General features: G+C 54.3%; 4 protein-coding genes across 4 annotated transcripts; 2 read left to right on the top strand and 2 right to left on the bottom strand.

Moving 5' to 3' along the window:
• Positions 1-6,311: 6,311 nt before the first annotated feature.
• On the top strand, positions 6,312-7,402 carry CGCA056_v015030 (uncharacterized protein; the record flags this gene model as incomplete). Its single annotated transcript, XM_037330271.1, has 2 exons — positions 6,312-7,209; positions 7,320-7,402. The coding sequence occupies 2 exons, from the start codon at positions 6,312-6,314 to the stop codon at positions 7,400-7,402; spliced, it is 981 nt and encodes a 326-aa protein (XP_037171336.1).
• A 2,488-nt stretch (positions 7,403-9,890) lies between these two features.
• CGCA056_v015029 (Satratoxin biosynthesis SC1 cluster protein 4) lies at positions 9,891-11,545 on the top strand (the record flags this gene model as incomplete). The annotated part of the gene is made up of 6 exons (XM_037330270.1): positions 9,891-10,061; positions 10,129-10,165; positions 10,224-10,291; positions 10,348-10,721; positions 10,781-11,454; positions 11,541-11,545. 6 exons carry the CDS (start codon positions 9,891-9,893, stop codon positions 11,543-11,545), a joined length of 1,329 nt encoding a protein of 442 aa, XP_037171341.1.
• Positions 11,546-15,732: 4,187 nt separating this feature from the next.
• CGCA056_v015028 (Zinc finger protein 444) lies at positions 15,733-17,070 on the bottom strand (the record flags this gene model as incomplete). Its single annotated transcript, XM_037330269.1, has 1 exon — positions 15,733-17,070. One exon carries the CDS (start codon positions 17,068-17,070, stop codon positions 15,733-15,735), a length of 1,338 nt encoding a protein of 445 aa, XP_037171338.1.
• A 2,222-nt stretch (positions 17,071-19,292) lies between these two features.
• Positions 19,293-20,762, bottom strand: CGCA056_v015027 (Protein TIC 214; the record flags this gene model as incomplete). Its single annotated transcript, XM_037330268.1, has 2 exons — positions 19,293-20,393; positions 20,442-20,762. The coding sequence occupies 2 exons, from the start codon at positions 20,760-20,762 to the stop codon at positions 19,293-19,295; spliced, it is 1,422 nt and encodes a 473-aa protein (XP_037171339.1).
• Positions 20,763-22,060: the final 1,298 nt, after the last annotated feature.

Raw genomic sequence — 22,060 nt, 5'->3', positions numbered from 1 at the left:
AGCATTCTACAGCAGTTGCCGGGGGGGGGGGGGGGGGGGGGGGGGGGAACAGCAATGGATATCATCACAAATGTCTCGGGGGATAAGAGGAAAGAGAAAGAAGAGGAAGAAAATTTATACATACACAAATATAAATGAGTCCTACTGAAATCCGCCCCCCTTATAAGGTACACATGAACTGCCACCTATTATAGTTGGTTACAGATTCGCTTAACAATTGAGCAGGCTGACCTCTAGCACCTCGTCACCTGCCATCACTAGAACCTGGCGATAACTACGCGATGGAGACCACATCATAAGATTCACTGAGCTACCTTAGGCCGGGTCGTTCACCAGGTGTTCCGTGGCTTATAACTTAAAACATAAGCCTAAGGTACGTAGCCTAGAGAGCAACACGTAGCGTGCAGGACACACAGGCCGGAATACCGGGACGGAAATGAAGACATAGTTAGTCAAGTCGTCGCAGATATAACATCACCGCGCCCTCTGCATCATCCACACACCGTATGAGTTAGCAGATAATACTGGTGTTATTAATATAAGGTATACGTCGACCGGGGCCGTAATCGATCCGTTGCGTGACCGAACAGGGCCGGAGGCGGAGCAGGATGTGTAGTAGAGGCGGAGCTGCTTGAAAAGTATTACACCCCGTAGCTAAGTATGCCTCTAGCCCTAATTCTTGACAGTCTAGGTTAGGGTTTAGTGAAAGACAGATTGGGAGATTAAAGGCTTGGACCTATTCGGAACGGGGATCTGTTTCTCCTATTCAGCTCCCAGCTTCAGTCTCTGCCACAAGCAGTGGGGGGACGGTCACATTTCAGTCTCCTCCGCGTATTTACTAGAAACCACACACTGCCGAGACGGGAAGACAGCAAATCACATCAGAGCCCTATGTTATCTATTTTAGGTATATCTAAGAAGGTCGCAAACGCAGCTATAGTGCTTAAACGTAACAGAGACATTGCACTCCAACGGGGAATCGCACGGATAGCATCTTGTTAGTATATTCGAAGTTCTCTCTCGGAGTTGTCCCTGAGAATGGCGATAGTCAGTCCCATGACGTGTCTTATCAGCTAGGTACTTGGCTATAGGGGCGATTAAGGACTAGATAATACCTAGACAAGGGTTCGCTGTATGTAACGCGACTACAAGTAGCAGAACCAGTGATATTATCTACAACCAATAGACGTATGATGTTCGATCAATTTCATTTAGATACTAGAATAGCAGACTAGGAATGTCAGTCGACTTAACGGACCATGCTTACTGTAACACCCTACAACCAAGGCTTTATACTGTCCTCCACGTACATAATCCGCCCGTATAGAAACGGCCTCACCTTGCAGAGAGGCCTGCAGAGAGCAGCGTTCAGTGGCCTCTAGAAGGGCGAGCACGTCAGCTGGGTGGCTTTAGGGAGCTTAAGAAAGAACGAAGCCAGGACGTAGAGGTGCCGACACGTCGTTAAAGGAACCTCAACAGTCCAGAAGTTCCGAGTCGGTATTAATAATTAGAAACCAGCTTCCTCTAGAGAGGCCCTATAAGGCCGGTTTGGCAGCAACGCATGATGCCGCTGTTGTATATCTCACTAAAGCTACTTCTCATCATTCTAAGCTGTCTCAGGGGCCGGTGGCCATACCCGGCGCCATATACTCGCTTAGTCGAATCCGGATGCCGTATAAAATGTCAAAGGGTGGGCTGCTGTTCGTGCTTCTCTCGTCGAAAGAAGAGACAGTGTCAGGGATGATATCGTCTTCCGTAGCAGGTAGCTTTCCGTTCAAGCTTGTTCTTACCATGCAGTTGAATCCGGTCCTCCCGCCCAAGTTTGAATTCATACAGCGATCTCCACTGCGGATGATCCTTCGACTGCGGATACATCTGTCAGGGACCTAGCATCTGTCCCTAGTGGACTAGTATAACTAAACTGGTACCATCCGTTCCCACGCCCAACGTCCTTTCGAGACGTAACCCCACATACTATTCGTCGGCTCCATAGGCTTAGGCTAAGCTGAATCACTCAAGGGTGAGTCTGTGTGCAAGAAGAACCATAAGACGCTTAAGGCTGTGTGTTACGGTCAGCTATCCGACAGTAGGGTCTGCTAACAGAAGTTGGGGATTGACACGTTATAACAGTACACTGGGTCGTGGTCTGAGTCGTAGGTCGTAGGCTGTAGTAGATCAGGTCTTCAGAGGCTAAGGTGATCAGTCTTAGGTTCAACAAGTAATTCGCAGTGAAGGTAAGCTGAGAGTATCCGTGAGGATGTATACAAAGTTGATTGCTGAAGAGCTATGGAAGTCGGACCATGAGCCAGGCTCAGGTTATACTATATACAAGTTCTGAACAGTACCCTTTGTCCTATCACTGATCCCTCACTAGGTACTAGTGAGCGCTCACTGACTGCTGGTGAGCGCTCAGTAATTCCAACTGAGCGCTCAGTGATCCACACTGCCTGCTCAGTCTTATCTTATCATCACGTGACTTGTACCATAGTTCTTCCGTCTCCGAGTGAGTCCCTGCTGTTCCCGTGATCCTGCAGTACAAATGTCCTGTCCTAGCCGCCTGATGACCTGGTGGGTCATGCAGCTGTTATCCTTGTTTACGGGTCGTAACACTGTGTTAGGTATGTTCTATAGAGGAGAATGATTGCAACGAGGTGAGGACCAAGAGCGGTATAGGGGTGAGAGTTGACTGTCAAATGAGGGACTGTATCGAGTTTCGTCGAAATTCCATCATAATACCGAGTACTGTATACAACTAACATCGCTTGGGTGCTGTCATCCGATTTTGATTGCTCTCTAAAAGCGGGGGGGGGGGGGGGGCGGCGGCCGCACACGGATCTCATGCATTCAGCCGAACCACACACGTAACCAGGAACTCTTTGTTGCTCACAATCATACCCAGTACACCTTTTACTGACCTCAATAGATGGTCTTCTTGGTGTGTTTAGAAGACTGCTACTTCTCAGGTAGTGGGGAAAAGTGTGCAGGTGATTATGTTAGGGTGACTATAGCGGTAGATTCGGTGAAGACGGCTGTGTCGCAGCAGTAAAGGCGAAAAGTATTGCGCTGACCTGGGTTGCATGACACCTTCTGGGGAAGAGACCTTTTTTTCTTTCTTTCCCTTTATCACAGGCGTTGCTGCCGCTTCTATCGCAGGCGAGTTTGACGTCCCCTGCTACGCAGGTTTAGAGTTCAAGCGAATATGACAAGAAAGGTGGAATGGATACTTATTGGCCCTTCGTCGTGGTTTGCTGGGCCTGGAGATCGAAAGGTGCGAGCTCACACATACACTATAACAAAGAGGTCTTTTAAGTATGCAGAAGGCCAGCTGTCCCAACACAAACGACATGGCAGTGCTTTGGATTTCATGCTTGTAGCAACATACTAGGAAGCTGGCATAAGACAACAACCATTTACAGTAGCTATGCGAACAAGCGTGTAATCCAAGATTGCCCCTAGGATAGGAGAACCCCATTCTTGGACTCTGTTCATGTGTGGTTTTGGCTAGGAATATCATGCTAGAAAGGTTTACTAATTAGTAAGCCATCTGCGATAGCTAATCATAGTAGTGGTAACCAAAGCACGGAGTGAGTGCCGTATTACAGATGGTACTGCAATGGCTGCAGGCCCGACCAAACTCCACTACTATGAGGCGGTCCCCGCGGTCTTCGCGGCCTCGCCTACCCGTAAGGTCACCGGACAACACAGGCGGACAATATACCGACCGAAACCGAGGCCTACTAGATAGGTGCGTGGCCTAAGATCGACGCTCGACCCACTACAAAGGTAAGCAGAGCTAGAATCAAGCCTCGAGACTCCGTTACTCATCAGTGAAGAACTCTCTGACGTCTCCAATGCCAATCATCCTTCCGAGGAGGACAGTTAATGAGGGAAAATACAAGGCCCCTTATCGCTAAGCCATGAGCTAGAACCGTGCGACTAGCAGCAGCATGACAAGGGGCGAGAAGCCCCGCCTATAAGTAATGCAGCCGCCACGACGACGGTCCTCTGTGCTGCCCGACGGCATGTGGAGATTGGATCCGTCAAGTACGGAGACACCCGCAGTCACGCGCCCACGGATGCGCCGGGCACTCGGATAGTGCCTGTGCCATTGTACTGGTGGACTCGATATTCATGATGGCCCCCTTACCATGTACAAGTCGGCGCAGCTAGATGCAGAGCCTCAGCCCTTTTGGTTGCTTGCTCGTCCTTGTTGCCGAGCCTGGCCTTCACCAACGTCCCCTATTACGCTCCATAGAATGGAGACTACAGCAGGGCATCCGAACAGGGGTCGTTTGTGTGCCCATTTGCCCTAGAGATAGTGCTGATCGGCGAGGTGTCGTTGTCTTGACTATTCTGTGGGAAAGTTGTTACGGTCAGCTATCCGACAGTAGGGTCTGCTAACAGAAGCTGGGGATTGATACGTTCTAACAGTACACTGGGTCGTGGTCGTAGGTCGTAGTTCGTAGGCTGTAGTAGATCGATTCTTCAGAGGCCAAGGTGATCAGTCTTAGACTCAACAAGTGATTCGCAGTGAAGGTAAGCTGAGAGTATCCGTGAGGATGAATACTAAGTTGATTGCTGAAGAGCTATGGAAGTCTGACCATGAGCCAGGCTCAGGGTCATTATATACAAGTCTAGTTCTGAACATGTTCCTTTGTACCTTGGGTCGATCTGGATCATTTCGATCCAGAATGATCGTTTGGCCCCCAAGTCGTGTTGGATCATATTGATCCAATATGATCGTTATCTTATCATCACGTGATTTGGACCATAGTTCTTCCGTTACCGAGTGAGTTCCTGTTGTTCCCGTGATCCTGCAGTACAAATGTCCTGTCCTAGCCGCCCGACGCCCAAGTGGGTCGGTCAACTGTTATCCATGCATAACGGGTCGTAACAAAAGTCTTGCGCACAGCACGTTTTATAACAATCTCGCTGCAGCCTGCTGGTCGCTAATGACCACGGTCCTCTCGAGTCATGGATACGAGAGATACGAGAGTGATCTCCGGACTTCGCATCCGCTGGCTTTGCGTCATGGTCACAACATCAACTTGAGGTGGCGGACTCTAGCTACACAAAACCACCACTATAGCCACCACGAATACCATGCCGATACAGAGAATGAAAGTCCAATCGCGAGGAGGGAGGAAGATATACCTATGGCTGTGACTCATGTTAACTTGGGATGAGTGGGCGACCAACAAGAACAGAGGGAGAGGATCACCACCTGCGACGGAAGGCTGGGTCTAGGTTTGGACTGTGCGGATGAGACTTTCCTACTAATTTCAATTCGATTCCACAATGTCTGGCTGCTTCTGTGGTCATTCCAGCTGCCGTTCTCGTCTCAATTGATACACTACGGCTAGAACAGAGGTCAATGCCCCAGTAAGATTAGCACTCCCAACCTAATCGAAAGGAAAAGAAGAAGAAAAAAAAGAAAAGAAAAAAAGTAAAGACAAAAACCGGCTAGGAGGGGCACTGTCAGACTGGGTGGCCGGCCTGGCCCAACTGGCAAAAAAGCCAGATCCACTCGCTTTAAACCATCCTTATCCCTGCCCATCTACCACCCCCTAGCGCGCTTCACAGCAAGGGAACTTTTGACCGCTGTTTCGGTTCCGACGGTACTGGCCGGGGGGCCACATCGGTCCATGTCAAATTGAAGACAGGCCCGGAAACCAAGCACTAATATCCGTCATATAGTGCTATTCGTCCAACCTTTTTATCACTTGTTGAACCCAGGCCAGTTTGGGCTTGCCAGTCGCTGCGCCTCTCCTTGTTCTCTACGAGCAACACTCTAGGGCAAACTTCCTCATCTCTTTTCGTTGGCAACTTTTGACAGACATTGGTAAAGCGTTCTTGTGTTTATGGCTTATACGGCGTCCGGTGCCAACCACCCATCCGCTAATAAACTCATCGTATATTTCCAGCCTGCTCACGGACTCCTCCGAGCCACTTCGTCTTATCCTGTTTATGAATCGCGTCGTTACACTTGTTCAGTCCCCGATAGCCTTCACGAAAGCCCGCAGCTACCTTATTCGTCACACGGCATCTGCATCCTGCTGTTGCCGACGTAGGAGCAAGAACGACCCATACTCAAGACGATGGCCCCATATACTTGGCCTGAAGCCAACAGTTCACGGCAAACTATGATGGTGTCGCCTGCGCAGAGACTAGGTGATGGGCAGTTGATCAAGCACCTGGTCGATAGATACGGCATGAACGCATTAAAGAGCCTGGTCCAGGAGTCGATTGCTTCTCCAGTGCCGGCTGAACGCAACGCAGCTCCCGATGAAGCGTCAAGTATTTATACTGCGATGTCATCCACGGGATCAGCCGACTTTGGCCTATGGGAATCCGAAAGAGTACGCTATTCTCCCCTCCAATCCTCTACTGCCGGGGTGGCAGTGCCAAAGGGCTCTCGGGACGGTTCGAAGCCCACGAGCAGACACATCCAAGGTGGGGACCTTTCCGTTGCCACCTGCACCTCGGCAACGCGGCGGGCTGGACGTATTCGGGTGAAGCAGCGGGTGCCGGAACCGCCGACAGTGGGGACGTCATCCGCTGATCTAAAGAAATTGAAGCGGAATGGGTATTTTGTGTGTGGATTGTGCGGGGAGGAAGGTATCATCAAGACCTGCGCAAGGAAGAGCGACCTCAAACGACATATCGAAGACTTTCACTACAACGACGCTCAGTGGTTCTGCCGCCACTATGGCTGTCATATGGTGTTTGATTCACAGGGCGTCTACAAGGTACACTTGAAACAGGTCCACTGCGATTCTCTTGTGTCCGTAGACGTAGCCAAGGTCAAACTCTGCCCGCAGGTGGTATTTGCCTGCGGCTTTGACGGCTGCTTGCAAGTGTTTGAGGCCCCGGAGTACACCAACGCCAGCCCGACCTTCAAAAAATACGTCCGTCATGTGGCCGAGCACTTTGAGCAAGGCGCCAGTCGTGGCGGATGGTCGTACTCTACAAGGATGGGCAATCTGCTCCGTCAGAGCCAGGTGCAGCTCACCTGGAACGAGTGGACACAGAGCGAAGCATTAAGAACATCTCTCAAGTGGACCCCTCAGACGTCCAACATCTTGCGGAAGAGATTAGAATGCCGGCACATTGGCGACATTAAGCTGCTCGTTCAGTACGCCTTTCTTCTAGGCACTGATCCCGACAGCATCAGCAGATTTCGCGAGGACTTCGTCACACCCGTCGCCAGTACGTGCAGGATGCATATGACCGGCCAGACACCTATGCAACAAGTTATAGAGTCCGGCGAACTGGCCGAGGAGTCCTTTTTAAAAGTCTCTAACGTGCCGCACCTTCAGACCACATCCGCAGCCTCTCGAGCAATGCCAACACAAGCGCAGTCGGGATGGCCTCCTCATCCCCATCAACAAGCGTACTATGAGTTTCAGGCGTTGAATGCTATGGCCAGTCCGGATCCAACAATAGCTGTATCCCTGATGTATCATCCCCATCAGGGCAACATGTACGATGGCCAACAGTCTACGCGCAGATCCATTCACGATGGAACGTTAAGGTATCATTGACCAGAGCACGGTCAGGTCGGTAAACGCCAGGATGCACACGTCAACATCCTCTCTTCTACTTAGTTCCCCCCTCCTCCGGCCCCCCTCCCTGTTTCTAATAGTGGCTCTTGTATCACTGCATTGAGAAACCCACGTCATCAGACACCCATGCTAGACATTCTCTGTCTAGCTAACTCGTTCATAAGCCGGATTTGCAGTTGGTTCCCCGGCCTCCCCTGCGGCGTGTAAAGAGGTGTTATACAATGCTCAAGGCCAAGTGTCGAGGATAACCTGCTGCTTGCATAACGGCACCGTCTTAATTATGAGTTCACTGTTCGAGACCTAACTATTGCAGCCGTCCTACGAGGTGCATTTTCCGCCTATGATTGGTGATGAAGTTGCCCTACATAAACTAGAACGTGTTGTTTTGACACCAGGACAGCGCGCCTGATGTAGCAGGCTGATGACCGACATAGTCAAGCGATGGCTGGACTGGCCCTATGGGAGCCTGCTAGTAAGTTTGTAGGTGTGTTTCTGCTGGAGAGTAGGCCGACCGTTGAAGCTCGGTAGCGGGCACAAAGTGACGTCCAGTCTTCTAGTGTATTTCCTAATTACCCAGTATACTCTTCCATAGGAGTTTCGTATATAAGCATCCAGTACCCGTAGCTAACCCTTGTATTCCCCTCCTGAGATCATACTAACTTTAGGAAGAAGAAAAAGCCAGATGCGAGCAAGCGAGCCGGCAGTGCAGCTAACTGTAGCGCAGAGCAAAGGCTTCCGTGATGATGTCTCTGACCCAACCATTCCCTGCTCCGTGCTATATAGGTACTTGGTTGATACTGACAGCTACACTTATGCTCTCACTGGAAGATCCAGTTACTTTACCCAATCAAATCACGTCTTGATACTGCTACAAACGCTTCGCTCAATACTATTGCGATAGCACGAGTGTCTATTTGCTGGGGATTTTGTTCTTGTTACTGCCTTAACCCCTTAGTAGTAGCTAGCTAGCAGTGTAACTAAGAGGGCCCTGCTAGGCTGCTGGGCTACCGAAAGAACGAGGTAGGACCGTAGGAGGCTGCAATCAGCGGCTCCCGTCGCTAGAACCCCCGCTAATTAGTGCGCGGACAGCAGAGACACCTAATCCTAGTTGGAAATAGTACTACAGAGTATATTAGGGGGCCCGTCTGTCGCAAGCGCTAACCAATTCAAACGAAACCCACTCCGGACACAGGCTTGATCACTTCCATATAGCCGAGGATTGCATGGAGCTACGATGCCGGTCCTTCAGGGGTAAGACCCATGTTTCGCTCGGTCTCGGTCACGAACACCTCCTTGCAAAGGGAAAAAGAACATATACCTCCTCAGGGTTTCCAAATATTAGCGCCATCCTATACTAGCCTTCTTTAGCAGGAATATTCATCATTTTTAGAGGTCTTAACAGGGCCTTATGGGGGCAAAAATACAACACATCTTTTTCTGGAGATTCTTTGAGCCCAGGTCCAGAGAAAGTCCAGAAAACGATATGTCGCCCTCCCCCTAGATTTCTGTGAAGGTAACATACCCCAGTACTAACTAGGCGTTTCTACCGACGCAGAAGTGACGCGCTAACATCTTGAATCCCTGGGGAGGTATGGAAACAAAGGGAGAAAAAAGGAGAAAAAAAAAAAAAAGAAAAAAAACACAGAAGAGGCTGTTATTGTATGTCGAGATGGCTAGTCTTACTAAGGATCCTATATCTATTACACACCTTGAAGATGGAGAACATTTCAGCAGCAGCAGCGGGCAGCATGCTTCGCCAAGGACGTCAAGGTTCCCCTCCGGCAGCCTCGGTAGTGTTCGCCAAGCCTATAATTACTGCGAGCAGATGGTCCTGGTCTGTCACCCGAAATAAAGTTCTGACCGAACTAGGTGGTCCCTGTAGACGGCGGTCGACGCCTTCTACCATGGGATACTCTCTGTGTCTACTGCGTAACTACAGTCTGAAACCCCCCCCCCCCTGATATAGTGTGACCCTCATTTCGGTATGAGGCGCTATGCTTACCATGACTTCAAAGCGTAAACTTTGCTCCCGCAAGAGAGGCAAACCCAATCCCTTTTTTTTTTTTTTTTTGCCTTCTCTTTTCTTATTTCTTTCTTTTCTCCCCTAATCCCCCCTTCGTCTTGGCACCTGTGCGGCACTCCTCCCGCCCTTCCGTGTTGAAGAGCTAACCTAAGAGTGCGATCGCTCTATCCTTCGGACGGATCTATATAGCTCAGTCCCACTACGGTAACCCTGGCTCGGCTCGAAGTTTTCTTTACATTCCCTTCCTCTCGTCTCTCAACGAGCGCCATCTCTCGCTAGGGCACCAGGGAACAGCGAATAGAATGGAAGGCCGTCCCGGCGCCAAGTCAAGCGACAGCCGACGAGCTGTCATGGTTGGTATCACATCGTTTGCGTTCGCATTGGCTCTCTTCGCAGTGATCATGCGAACGTACACTCGCGTGTTCTTGCTGCGAAGATTCGGTGTTGATGATAGCGCTGCTATCCTAACCTTCGTGAGTTAACCCACTTAACACCCATTTTCGTACCCACACCCAACGTCAAGCCAATATTGTTTCCTAGTTTCTCCTCTTCGCTTGCTACTTCGCAGTTGCGATCAGTGAGTTTCTTACATTCTAGCCAGGATGGTGAGAGCATAGCTGACGCGGATCTTCTAGACCTGAGGAACGGCCTCGGTATGCATGTGTATCTACTCACTGAAGACCAGATCAAAGAGTATCTAAGGGTATAGCAGCCCTCGTTGGCGAGGTTTGACGTGTCTTGTCCACTAACAGTTAGTAGACCTTCTATACCGCGGTCGTCTTCTATAATGCCGCCCTCGCTGGCGTCAAAATGACGTTCTTGCTCCAGTACTGGCGACTATTTGCTGTGCAAAGAATGAGGAAGTTGCTGTTCGGTGCGATGATCCTCGTCGGGGGTTGGAGCATGTCACAAGTTCTGGTGGAGGTCTTGATCTGCATCCCTACGAACGCCTTCTGGGATAAGAGCGTCCGAGGCAGCTGTATCCCGAACTACCCTCTGTGGTACATCAACGCCGCAGGGAATATCGCCACCGACCTGATAGTCTTTGTTCTGCCGTTACCGGTTATCAGCGGCCTGAAGCTGCCTTCAAGACAGAGATATGCTTTAGGCGGAATCTTTTGCCTCGGACTCTTGTACGTGCTCTATATCGACAGTAAATGTCACATTGACACCAATCTCACATGGTTGATAGCACGTGCGTGATTTCGGCTGTCCGGATACAACACCTCCATCAGACCGCAGACTTCACGTGGGAAAACGTGCAGACTGCTGGGTGGTCCATCGGCGAAGTCTGTAGTGGGCTGATCTGCGCGTGCCTTCCGACGCTCCGGCCCCTCGTCGTGAAGGTTATGCCCTCTCTGTCGAATCCCGTCAGCGGGTTCTCCCGACACAGGATGCAGCACGGCTTCAGCTTCAAAAGGACAGCTTCTATTGCGAAGCAACCTGAGGCCGAGCTTGCCATTATCCCGCGCGAAATCGGCCCTGGCGATAGCCCGAATCGTCGCCACACGCCACGGCTAGGTTCCTCTGATAGCGAAGTCGACCTTTGCGGCGCCATAAGCTACGATCGCAGCCGCGCTGACCTAAGCTGTGACTTGCCGCTGTCGCTCCAAGGGATCTCGGTGGATATCGATGTTCCGCCGCCGTCGGCGACGGTTTGGACTCAACACCGGGATGCAACTGAAGTCGGCGGTCATGGCCGTGGGCAGTCAGTGGGTGTGGAAACACGGACCGAGGCCGACCGAAGACGTAGTAGCAGGCCTGCGAGACAGTCGTCAGGCTTCATCAACATTAGGCTTGACGTTGTGGAAGGCTCGTTACCACAACCCACGATGGATGGATGGATACCCATGAGCGTGGCTGCAAGTGGGTGGCGAATGTCCTCGTCTGAGACGGGGAAATCGAGGAACGCCTAGCTAACTCCATTAACGAAATTTCTCGCTACCCAGAAGCCTAGGACAACTAGAAGCGAGGAGGGTTAAGGAAGAGGAGCAGCGGTCACTCAGGCAGCTCCTGCCTAAGCTCCAATTCTCACCAGGAAATTCGGGGTTACTGATACAACTCGGTGTTCACGACAGCCATTCTTACTTGCTCTCACCAAACTTGGTGGGTCGAGACCGAGACAAGCGAAATCTACCTGAGTTCAAGAAAAGGCAAGCATAACGGGGAGAGATTGATTGCACCAGACGTCAGTCACTAACTAGTAGGAAGCGTGGCGCGCATACAGGGACCCGTTATTTAGATGGTTGCATCTATAGGATAGGATACATTCTTAATCGATCGTTAATATACAAGAAGAAAAGAGAAAACGAAGGGAAAGAAACCGGATCGAACCATGCGAACGCAAAAGCAGCTGTAACAGACCCCGCGCCAAACATCCTGAACTAACACTTTACCCCCAACCCCCAACCCCCACACTGAGACGAGAGCTGGGCTAGCGGTTGTTTCCTCGAGCCTGCGGAGGGCTGTTCCAATATCACGAAACAACCGTGAGTACGTAGCAATACGCCTCGAACTTCTACAGATGGTGCTGCTGGTCCCAGGTCCGCTTCCGGCGGTGGAAACGTCACCAACGGCAGCGGCCCCCGCGCATCCGCATTGCAAAGAACGTCAGATTTGGAGGAGGCAGGCACATTTTAGCTTGCCGTGTGGAGGAGACAGCAGCTTGCAGCTCGCGCTTGTCCTAGCCCCTGCCGCATGGCCGGCCGGCTAAGCTTCTCTGGACTCGTTTTCGTTTCCTCACACGGGTCTGGAAGGTTGACTCTGCCCCCGAGCAGTCAACATGATGTCTCCCGCCGGCAGAATGCCGAGGCTGCTACGTCTGCGGAAAAGGGAGCATTCTAGTTAGGACGTTTATATACTAGCGGCTCTAACTAGAGTCCGACATAGCACCTTGGCTTGGGGTTCGGGGGAGGCTTGGGGGCTTGTTAGAAAGGGGGCTTTGGTGCGCGGTCGTTAACGCCGTGGGGACCAAAGCTGGTTCTCTTAAGGCCAGGGCTTGACTCCACGGGTACACTCTGCTCTGGGATGCCAGTGCCTCTTGAGGCGCGTCGTCTCCAGCGCGTGTCCGCGCTCGGAGATCGCACGTTGGGCCCGTCGGTGGGCCTCGCTGTATCTCGATTGGATTGTCTCTGGTTGATTCCGTATCCATTAACGGCCCAGTCGTGGTTGATAACGGAAATCGTTGGTGGTGATGAAGAAGGACCTCTCTCTCCTGCTTGTCCACAGCATCCAGTGACTGGTCACGATCCAGTTGTAGATCTTTAAGGCGTCTTTGACGAATCTCGGCCTGATAAGAGCAGAGGATCTCGATAACATCGACAGGCAAGGCTTCTTGGCTGATACACCAGGCCTGGTTAGCGAGATTGACCCAGACGCTCTGCTCTGCGCGTTTGCAAGCCACTCTGATGCGTTCTCTCTCCAAGCAAAATCGCAGTCTGTAGCTCTCCAAAGCGGCAAACCAGGCGTCTCGCTCCCGCTCCAGCGAAGCGCGGTCGCCCTTGCCCCGGGATTCCATATCGAAGTGGCTGTAAAGTGTCATGTTGGTGTTCATAGATGGTGACCAGGCGGCTCGGCTTGCGTTCACCCGGGAGCTGCTGGTGGGGAATGTATCCAATTGCCTCTGGAGGCTCTCGACCTTCAGTCCGCGGGGGGTATATCTCGCAGAATCGTGACTGACAAGGTAAGCTAGCCGCAGGCGCTAGCTGTTGGGTGCCAGCCGCAAAACCAGCCCAAGGCTGCAGTGCACACGAGCTGCCGTTAGTAGCAGCAGCGGCAGCGGTTCGAGTCGGTAGGATAGAAAGCGAGTGTATAGCCGTGCCGATCAAGAGGGGGGAAAGAAAATCAAAATTTTGAAAGATGAGGGGGCGGTGTCAAGATAGGAGACCAAGGGGTTCAATGTTAGGAGGGCGCTCCGAAGCGTGTTCTGAACGTGTTATGAACAAAACTCGGACAGCCGTCTCGCTCCGCTCCGAGGGAGTGAGACGACTGTTGATGATTGTACGTCTTATTTATTCATACTACTCGTGGGCAATAAGCCTATTGTATGGCTCGACTACCTAACGCGCTGTTAAGACAGTCTACAGATAACTCGGCGTAGTGAGCGGCAAGGGAGGGACACAGGGCGGCTGCGAGTGAACTGATGTGTCTTCGCAGTTAGGATTCAAATTCCCCAGCTTCATTCAAGAGCTCCTAACAGCGGTCAACAAGCATTTGCCTGGAATCTGGGAAGAAGAGAGGAGGGGGGGGGGGGCATCTTTCCCGGCTTCGCCGAAAGCCGATACCACGGCGTTGAATACCACCGCTGTGCAGACGCTTCCGCTCGCATCGTCTCATCCATCATCTCATACATTGGCCCCAGCCGTTCGCTAAGGCGTTGAAAACGATTAGATCTACCAAGCAGGGCCGGCCTACATAGTAAGTTTGTTGCTCGATAGACTTACATTGGATTGCATTGCGCCCGGTATCACCGTCCTTTAGGGATCAGCAACTAACTCTCCCGAGAGATGTGGATTTCCGGACGGTCTACGTTCTTCTCAGCACTCATACTGGGCTATCGGTCGTCGTACGCTGAGCCACCTAGCTCTCGTATTCTCGAGACACTGACAAGTCTCTCACCGAGAGAGGGGCGCTGGCTTTATAGGTGCGATTTCGTGGCTCGGAGTCCTGATCCCACTTCCCTATTCTTTCTTTTTTTTAAAAAAAATAAAAAAAAAAAAGAATTGAAAAAAATAAAAAAATAAAAAACCGTCCTTGCAGCTTGGCGTACACTGCGTACGGATACGTTCAGCGAACAGTCCCTGCAGCCGCAAGGGGGAGGGGGTTGGATGGCTACTGTGTGTGTAAGGTAAAATCTTGGCAGACTTCCATCGGTGCCGGGTAATCTCGCTAGGTAGCTAGAGTAGAGACGTCCAGTGGCTCCCGCTGGACGTCGGCCCACCGGAAAGTGGGGCATGTCAGTTGATTGGCTACCTTGTACTACCTGTACCTACAAACCTTACCTACTGGACCTGTCCGCAGAATCCTGAGCCATTTTTAGCATGTAATTAGGGGAATAGTGGTCTGGAGTACTCCGTACGGAGTATATAGTATTGTCCGTGCTGCGCGGAATGGGGCTTGCAGGATGAGGTGGCCAGATGAAACTGTCTTCCCTCAAAGCTGGTGCTGACCCAATTAGGTTGATGCCACGCCCCGATCAGCAAAGCAACGCAGCAGAAGACAGACGAACGGTATAAAATTAGGCTTTGGCATTTTCGTTTACATCTACATTCACATTTACATTCATATCCAGGAGGTAACCGCACGCCTACATCCTTTCCAGATTATCCTGCAGGATGGAGCTGGCAGGGGCAGTAAAACATATAGACCCCGTCGGGAAAACGCATCGGCGATCTAACAGTAATCAAGAGCGCGCACGAGCCAATCGTACCGAGGTCCCGAGACCTTTTCGCGGGTCTTCCAATCCGTTCGCGTATCCATGCCTGTTCGTCCAGGGATGCTTGTCGTGCTTCATCAGACCTGTGGGCGCCGCCCCAGTGGCACCCAGGGTGGGGCGTATGGAGCCGCTAAGCCGAAACTCTAAACCAACGACATGGGGGGCCGACTGCGCCCATCAATCGTCAAAGTATCGCCCTATATCAATTCTCGGCCGTTGAGGGAGACATTCTGCACGCAATTCGCGCCATTGCCCGAATCGGTCCGGCTCACGTCGTAACCCTGCTAGCGCGATTCCATTGTCCCGCCGGAGCGAAGCTTCAGGACAGCGCCGAGCCGTAGCACCGAGCAGTAAAATCCGGGGTGGGAGGAAGGGGTTGAAATGATGTGTGGGGATTGGCGCGCACAAGGTGTATGCTTTGCCCGGTCCGGCAGTTTCGGCAAGTTTCCACATTCGTGTTCGGAATTCTCGTCGTGTGAGTGAACGAAGAAAAGAAGTACGGGGGGGGGGCGTCTCGAAGAACCCCTATAGAGCTAAGTTCCGACGGTCCGGTGTACCCCTTCTCGGAATTGGGACAAGCTGTTCGCCTATCCGTGTAGGCAGCGGCGTATAGCGCATAGATAACGTCCCGCGGCAGGCTGCTGCTACCGGCTCTTTGCTGGCGGGAAGTCAGGTTTGCGATTCCGAATCTACCTTGCGTAGGGGCCTTTTCATGGGCCTCGACGACTACCCGTTGCGTGCTGGATCGTCTCGACGGCGTTGTCCGCAGGCCAAGGCCAACGTCGGCTGTCGGCCGTGTTCGTACCGCCCAGGCTTGGTTGCTTGAATAGCTCGAATGGCTCAATTGGCCCGGGTGGCTCGAGTGGCGCGAATGGCTCGAACGGCTCGAATGGCCCGGAGCTCACCACGTACAGCCCCAAGTTTGAGCCGGCGTAAAAATCCAACACAGGCTGACTTCCTGGCTCTGGTCCCGTCACAGAGCCCGTTTCCGGCTCATAGACGCCTCTTCCCGTGGTGGTGGAGATGGGGCTTGTGGTGGCAAACCACCTGTACGCGCTTATCTCGTGGATGACGTGCGCGGGATCCGGTACTAATCCCGCGCGCCATGTTGTTAACGTCGCTGGGCGCCCGTTCTCGGCCTCGGCGCGCTCTCGTAGAGTCTCCAGGCCACTTGCGGCCGTTGGCAGACACGCGGGCTGCTGCGGTGGGGCAAGCTCCTGATGCGCGGCGTAAGAGGAGTTGTTGTTGTGGGTACGGAGGGGCGAAGGTACCGTCGAACAGCCGATGGACGGTTTCGTCTCGCTGCCGCCGGCGTTAGCGATCTTCCCGGGGAGGGGCAGGTGCATGGCGGCTGTGGAAGAATGACGGCTCGAGGAGGGTTCACAATCGATGTTGCGGCTACAACAGCGGGTGCACGGTTTGACCTCGTCGCACTTGACACGGGCAGCAGCGCATTGCCGGCAAGCGTAAGACACACGACGAGGGCCGGGTGAAGGTCCCGCGTGGTGGTTTCGCTTGCTGCCGTGTTTTCGCTTGCTAGCGTGGTTTTGGCCGCCGCCTGCGTGCCTGGCAACGTGGCGCTTCAGCAGATCGGTTCTGGCAAACGCCTTGGAACATATAGGGCATGCACAGCGCTTGCTGGAAGTGTAGGTCCGGATGTGTCGTGCGAGATACGCAGGGCGAGAGTACCGTCGCTGGCAGTGTGGGCACTGGTAGAGGCCGGCTGCCGCGGCGTCGTTCCGGTCGGCCGGAGCTGAGGCCGGGACAAGGGGGGATGCCGGCTGATCCTGTTGCGTGATCGGGTCGGCGACCGACACATCAGACGGCGCTAGACCGACCGAACCCGGAGCGGGTGCTTGGGGTCTTGTGTTGACAGCCGCACCCGGCGGTGATGACGGCTGCGCGTCCGGTGGGATGTCGTTGTTAGAGAAGTCCATGCAGGCGATCTGCGACCTAAAACGGCGGCCCGTCGTCGGTTCCAGCAGAGAGTCGGGCGTGCAGGGGGGGTGGGCGGCGCGCAGCGCCGGAGGGATCTGACGGCGTGACATGCCGAGATGGTGGCGTCGGGACACGTATGTACGGTGTATCCGTACCTTGCGGTCCGTTAGGCTGGGATTGCCGAGTACGGCGCCGGCGGACGACCCTCAGGGGCGGAGGACTCGGCGGTAAGAGACAAATGCGGCATGAGGCGTCCGAAATGGGAGAGGCGACGATGAGATGACGATGGAAAAGTGGTCTCTACCCGCAGCGTGCTGTCTGTCTCCTTGTGAGCCTGGCCTGCTTGGGTAAGGTATAAGTGGGTAGGGATGGTGCGCTGGACCTTGTTGGGTGGGCAGACGTTGCTCAGTCACACTGCGTTTGAGTGGCGGCTGTTGACAAGTTTACTGCCGGTAGAGAGATGGGAGCATGGTTAAGTAAAGAGAGGTTATGAGGGACAAAGCCTCGCATTGACTGACCCTAACAAGCCGTATGTGTTCGCGGACAGCAGCAATCGAACCAGTACCAAACTCAACTAAACGACGTGATGCTAAACCCATCCCTACGGTCACGGCGCGATGGGCAGCGAAACACATGGCTGGTATACTGACGACAGGGGGTGGGTGTCTCTCCACCAAGTCCGTCCAGGTGCCCAGGTGCCCAGTCGCGCAGGCGCCCGGGATCGGAGCGACCTGATTGTGCGGATACGCAGCAGTGTCCGCCACAAAAGGGAAGGCCCGTGGGGCTGGGGTTGGCTTGTCACGATTTGGACCCGACCTCCGCCCGTACCGCGCAGGGATGAAGAATCGCAGAGATCAGAGTAGGTATGTACCGCTTGTCGTGGTCGCGACGCAAACAACGTCGCAGGACGACTATCTGCGGGCGTCTTTAGGTCCAGCAACAAGTTTTTTATTTTCTGTCCCCCCCCCCCCCCCCCCCCCCCCCCCCCCCCCCCCCCCCCCCCCCCCCCCCCCCCCCCCCCCCCCCCAAAATAAAACAAAGCAGGTAGTAAGGGAGCTGGTGGAGTCCTTGAAACAACGGCCATCTCCGAACGGATCAGGGTCCGCTGTGCTTCGCCGGGTCAGGCCCGGCGAATCGGTCGCGGCTGTGACGCCGGCGGGCAGAGCGGGCAGCTAGTGGGGTTAAGCACAACCAAGACCACCTAACTCCAACTGACTGGTGAGAGCCGAAGGGTCTTGCAGGGTTGCGTTGAGCCTGCCTGTCCACAACGTACCCGCGTCGGGGGGATCATCCATTCTTCCCCTCGTGTGAGCAGAATCTTGAGCCAGAGCCTCTCGACTTTGCGCACGTGAACACTTACTCGCGTGGTCAACTGTCGACCGTCTCATCCGCCCGCGGGGCCCTAGATAGCGATATGGAGGTGGAAGACGTCCATCCACAGTTCCCCACAGAACCCCTATCGATAGGGCGAGACGAACCAGCCGGGGACATTCACACGTCCTTTAACGCTTGGTCCGCAAGGTTACTAGATGGCGGGATCAGGACTCGTCTGTTGTGGTCTGTAAACCAGGCGTAATCATCATGAAAACCGCCCAAGCAAAGTCGTTAGGCGATGGCAGGCTTGGGCCTATATAAATAAGACTACCTAGCTATCTACTATAGGGCTAACCTTGGTTTAAGTGGTGTAGAATCTCCTTGAAAACAGCACGTATACGAGCGACTTCGCATCAATGACCCCGTCGTGACACACTCAACAGGTTCTCACCCCTCGCTTACCGGTCCCCGGACGAAGCATACAGTGTCGACGGCTGATCCTGATGACGAGGAAGCCCAAGTCTTCTGCCTGTCTAATGATTGCCTGCTCTGCGGGTCATGGGGCACGCGTGGCCGGTGCTCGCTGTCGAGCGGACCGTAATGACTTGTCGCAGGAGGGGTCGGGCGGGGAGCAAACACGGCTGCTGCGATTAGCCATGGTAACCGGATTCCGGAGGGCATTGCCTTGCTCGGAAACTACCTATCCAGTCGTATTGCGGGGGATTGCGAGAGCAGAAGCTTATGTGGGCAGGGCGACTGCATGTCATGTATCAACAGTGGTTTATTCTTCGAGTAAGATTTATGACTTAATCTTTAAACAAAATATAAAGCGTAAATATGAGAAGCCGCACGTTCCACGGCGTTGCGTTTCGTGAGCGCGTCTAAAAGTGCCCCCACGCGGACGCTACTAAAGAACAGGTATCTATCTACAAGCCGATCGCAATGAGCCGATGTGTGGGAGCCAAGCTGCTCAAGTGCCGAGAGCTGCGCTCCCGTCCGGTGCCTTGTTAAGTTGGCCCTATACGGACTCCGCGGCAGTATCATCAGCAGCGGCCTTCTTGGCAGCAGTCTTCTTTAAGGTGGTCTTAGAACCGGTTTTGCTCGCGGAGGTCTTTCTGGAAGATGCCCCGCCGGTAGAAGTCTCGTTAGCTGAAGTCTCATCAGCGGTGGTCGCGCCGGTGGAGGTCTCGTCGGTGGTGGTCGCGCCAGTAGAGGTCTCATCAGCGGCGGTCGCGCCGGTGGAGGTCTCTTCAGCGGTGGTCTCATCAGCAGCAGTCGCTCCGGTGGAGGTCTCATCAGCGGTGGTCTCATCAGCGGTGGTCGCGCCGGTGGAGGTCTCGTCGGTGGTGGTCGCGCCAGTAGAGGTCTCATCAGCGGCGGTCGCGCCGGTGGAGGTCTCGTCAGCGGTGGTCTCATCAGCAGTAGTCGCGCCGGTGGAGGTCTCGTCGGTGGTGGTCGCGCCGGTAGAGGTCTCTTCAGCGGTGGTCTCATCAGCAGCAGTCGCTCCAGTGGAGGTCTCATCAGCGGTGGTCGCGCCGGTGGAGGTCTCGTCGGTGGTGGTCGCGCCAGTAGAGGTCTCATCAGCGGCGGTCGCGCCGGTGGAGGTCTCGTCAGCGGTGGTCTCATCAGCAGTAGTCGCTCCGGTGGAGGTCTCATCAGCGGTGGTCGCGCCGGTGGAGGTCTCGTCAGCGGTGGTCGCGCTGGTGGACACCTTCTTCGTGGAGCCTTTGGTGGTGGATCGCTTCTGGACTTGAGCCTCGTCTACGGAAGACCCGTCGGCGGTCGTCTCGCCGGTAGATCCCTCGGCGCCTGAACCCTCTTCGCCCGTGAAGCCGTCGGCGGCAGTCCCATCGGCAGCAGTCCCATCGGCGGCGGTCCCATCGGCGGCGGTCCCGTCAACGGCATTCCCGTCGGCGGCAGCCCCGTCGACGGCGGTGTCGTCGGCCGCGGTCTCATCAAGGGCGGTCTCGTCAGCCATCGGCTGCTTCGCAGGAAGACCCCCGGAACGAGAGTCCCCGGCGGCCGTTTGGGATGACGCGGGGCGTCTTGTAAAAGGCCGTCCGGAAAAGGGCCGTCCGCTAGAGGGCCGCCTGGTGGAGGGCCGCCTACCAAAGGGGCGCTTGGCGGCGGTCAGCTGGAGTCGGTTGATAGGTAGGGCTTAACATACCTTGAAACGGCTGAAGAAGGATCCGGACTTCCTGCCCGTGGCTCTCCTCGAGAGTGCGTCGCCTTCCCAAAGTCCGTCTTCGGCTGCGGCTTCAGAGCTCGGGGAGACACTGTCTGACTGATATCGGACACTGGCGTCTTGACCCTCAGGCCCTAGTGCAGCGAGATGCCCGGAAAGAGGTCCGCCAGCAGCTTGGACCTCCGCTGGTGGCATTCCCCCGCCTCGGGTGACGTGCATCCCGTTCGCGGGGGCCCCGTGGCTAGACAACACCCATAGAGAGGCGCCAGATAGAAGCACGAGGAGTGGACGCGGTCCGACCATGTTGGCAAAGAAAACTAGAACGAACGTGGGTGAGTGTGGGTAGCGAGTGGCAGGCGTTGAAGGTCAGTTAAAGGAAGGACAAGAGAGAAATATGGCTGTTGTGGTGGCTGGTTGCTGTTTGGGCAGGAGAAGATCTGGCTTTTGATAGTAGATATATACTGCTTCCCGTCAGCCTCTAGAACATGGAACATGCCACAGTGACCCAGACTACCTCCGCCTCCTCTCCCTTTGATGAGCCTGCTTCGTGGGATATCCGCGGCGGGGGGCAGGGCACACTGGCCAGTCCGATCAAGGCGCCCGGTGACATCGGAATTGACGAAGAACGGCATCAGCGGACGCATGGGTCACGACGACTGGGCTTCCCTTCTTCGCGTGAGCCGTCGCCCGACAAGGCTGCCTCGTAGCAAGCAACCGACTGACGGCCTCACCGGACGTTTGGTCAGGCCAATCTGACGAGCCGGAAGTCACTCGACGGGACGACGGAGAACCCCAATGCCAGGCGGTAATATGTTTAGAGAGCCTTTCTTTCGTGTGCGGGATGCGGTTGACTGTCTTCTAGCTGGTCTCGCAGGTTCTCGAAATAGTAGTCCTTGCTGCCGACACGTATATTATCCCCACCGCCCTCCACCGGAGCGTAATTAGTCTTCCGGGTCTGCGGAGGCTGGGCAGGGCGTGCCTGGCCGTGACTCGTCAACGAAGACCGGGTATAGCATCAATCTGCACTCGGCCGGGGAGGCCAGTGTCGGCAGATTCAACGACATCCCGTCCAGTGGGCCGTAAGTGGGGCCCTCTGGCCGCTAGGAACTATGTTGGTCTCGCCGTCGGACAACCCGAGGGCTGCAAGAGAAGTGATAGAGAGTGCGGCGTGTCTGTCGTCCATCCAATCCACAGGGCCTCCTCTTCACTCAAACAGCAGTATGGCCTTTGTCCAGCACTGTAGAGGCGCGTATAGTCCACGTAGGCCTAGCCTGTGGTATACGCGGAAAAGTCGCCAGTTTATGGCTAGGCAAGGTAGTTGACGGGTCGTACATCTAAAAGTAGACGGTAGAGCATGTTTTGATGAAGCATCGGACCTCCCGACGACGGCTTTGTCCGTCTCTTGGCCGCTGGGTGCGGGTGATTCTGACCGCGTTGTCCCGGCCTCCTCCACGACCGCGTCCGAGGGGGCCGGCGGCTGCAAATAACAGAGGTCGTCACGACCCACCAGGCTCCGCCTTGGGATGACTTGCGCAGGCCCCTTTGTGTGATAAGTCTGTCTGTTAGTAGACTGTAAACATACTGCTGGGCGATATACGCAT

This window comes from Colletotrichum aenigma (genome assembly GCF_013390185.1).
Source record: "Colletotrichum aenigma strain Cg56 chromosome Unknown KSG_Cg56_contig16, whole genome shotgun sequence".
Lineage (NCBI taxonomy): Eukaryota > Fungi > Ascomycota > Sordariomycetes > Glomerellales > Glomerellaceae > Colletotrichum > Colletotrichum aenigma.
Note: the sequence above shows the minus strand (reverse complement) of the source record. Positions and strands in the feature narration are given on the sequence as shown.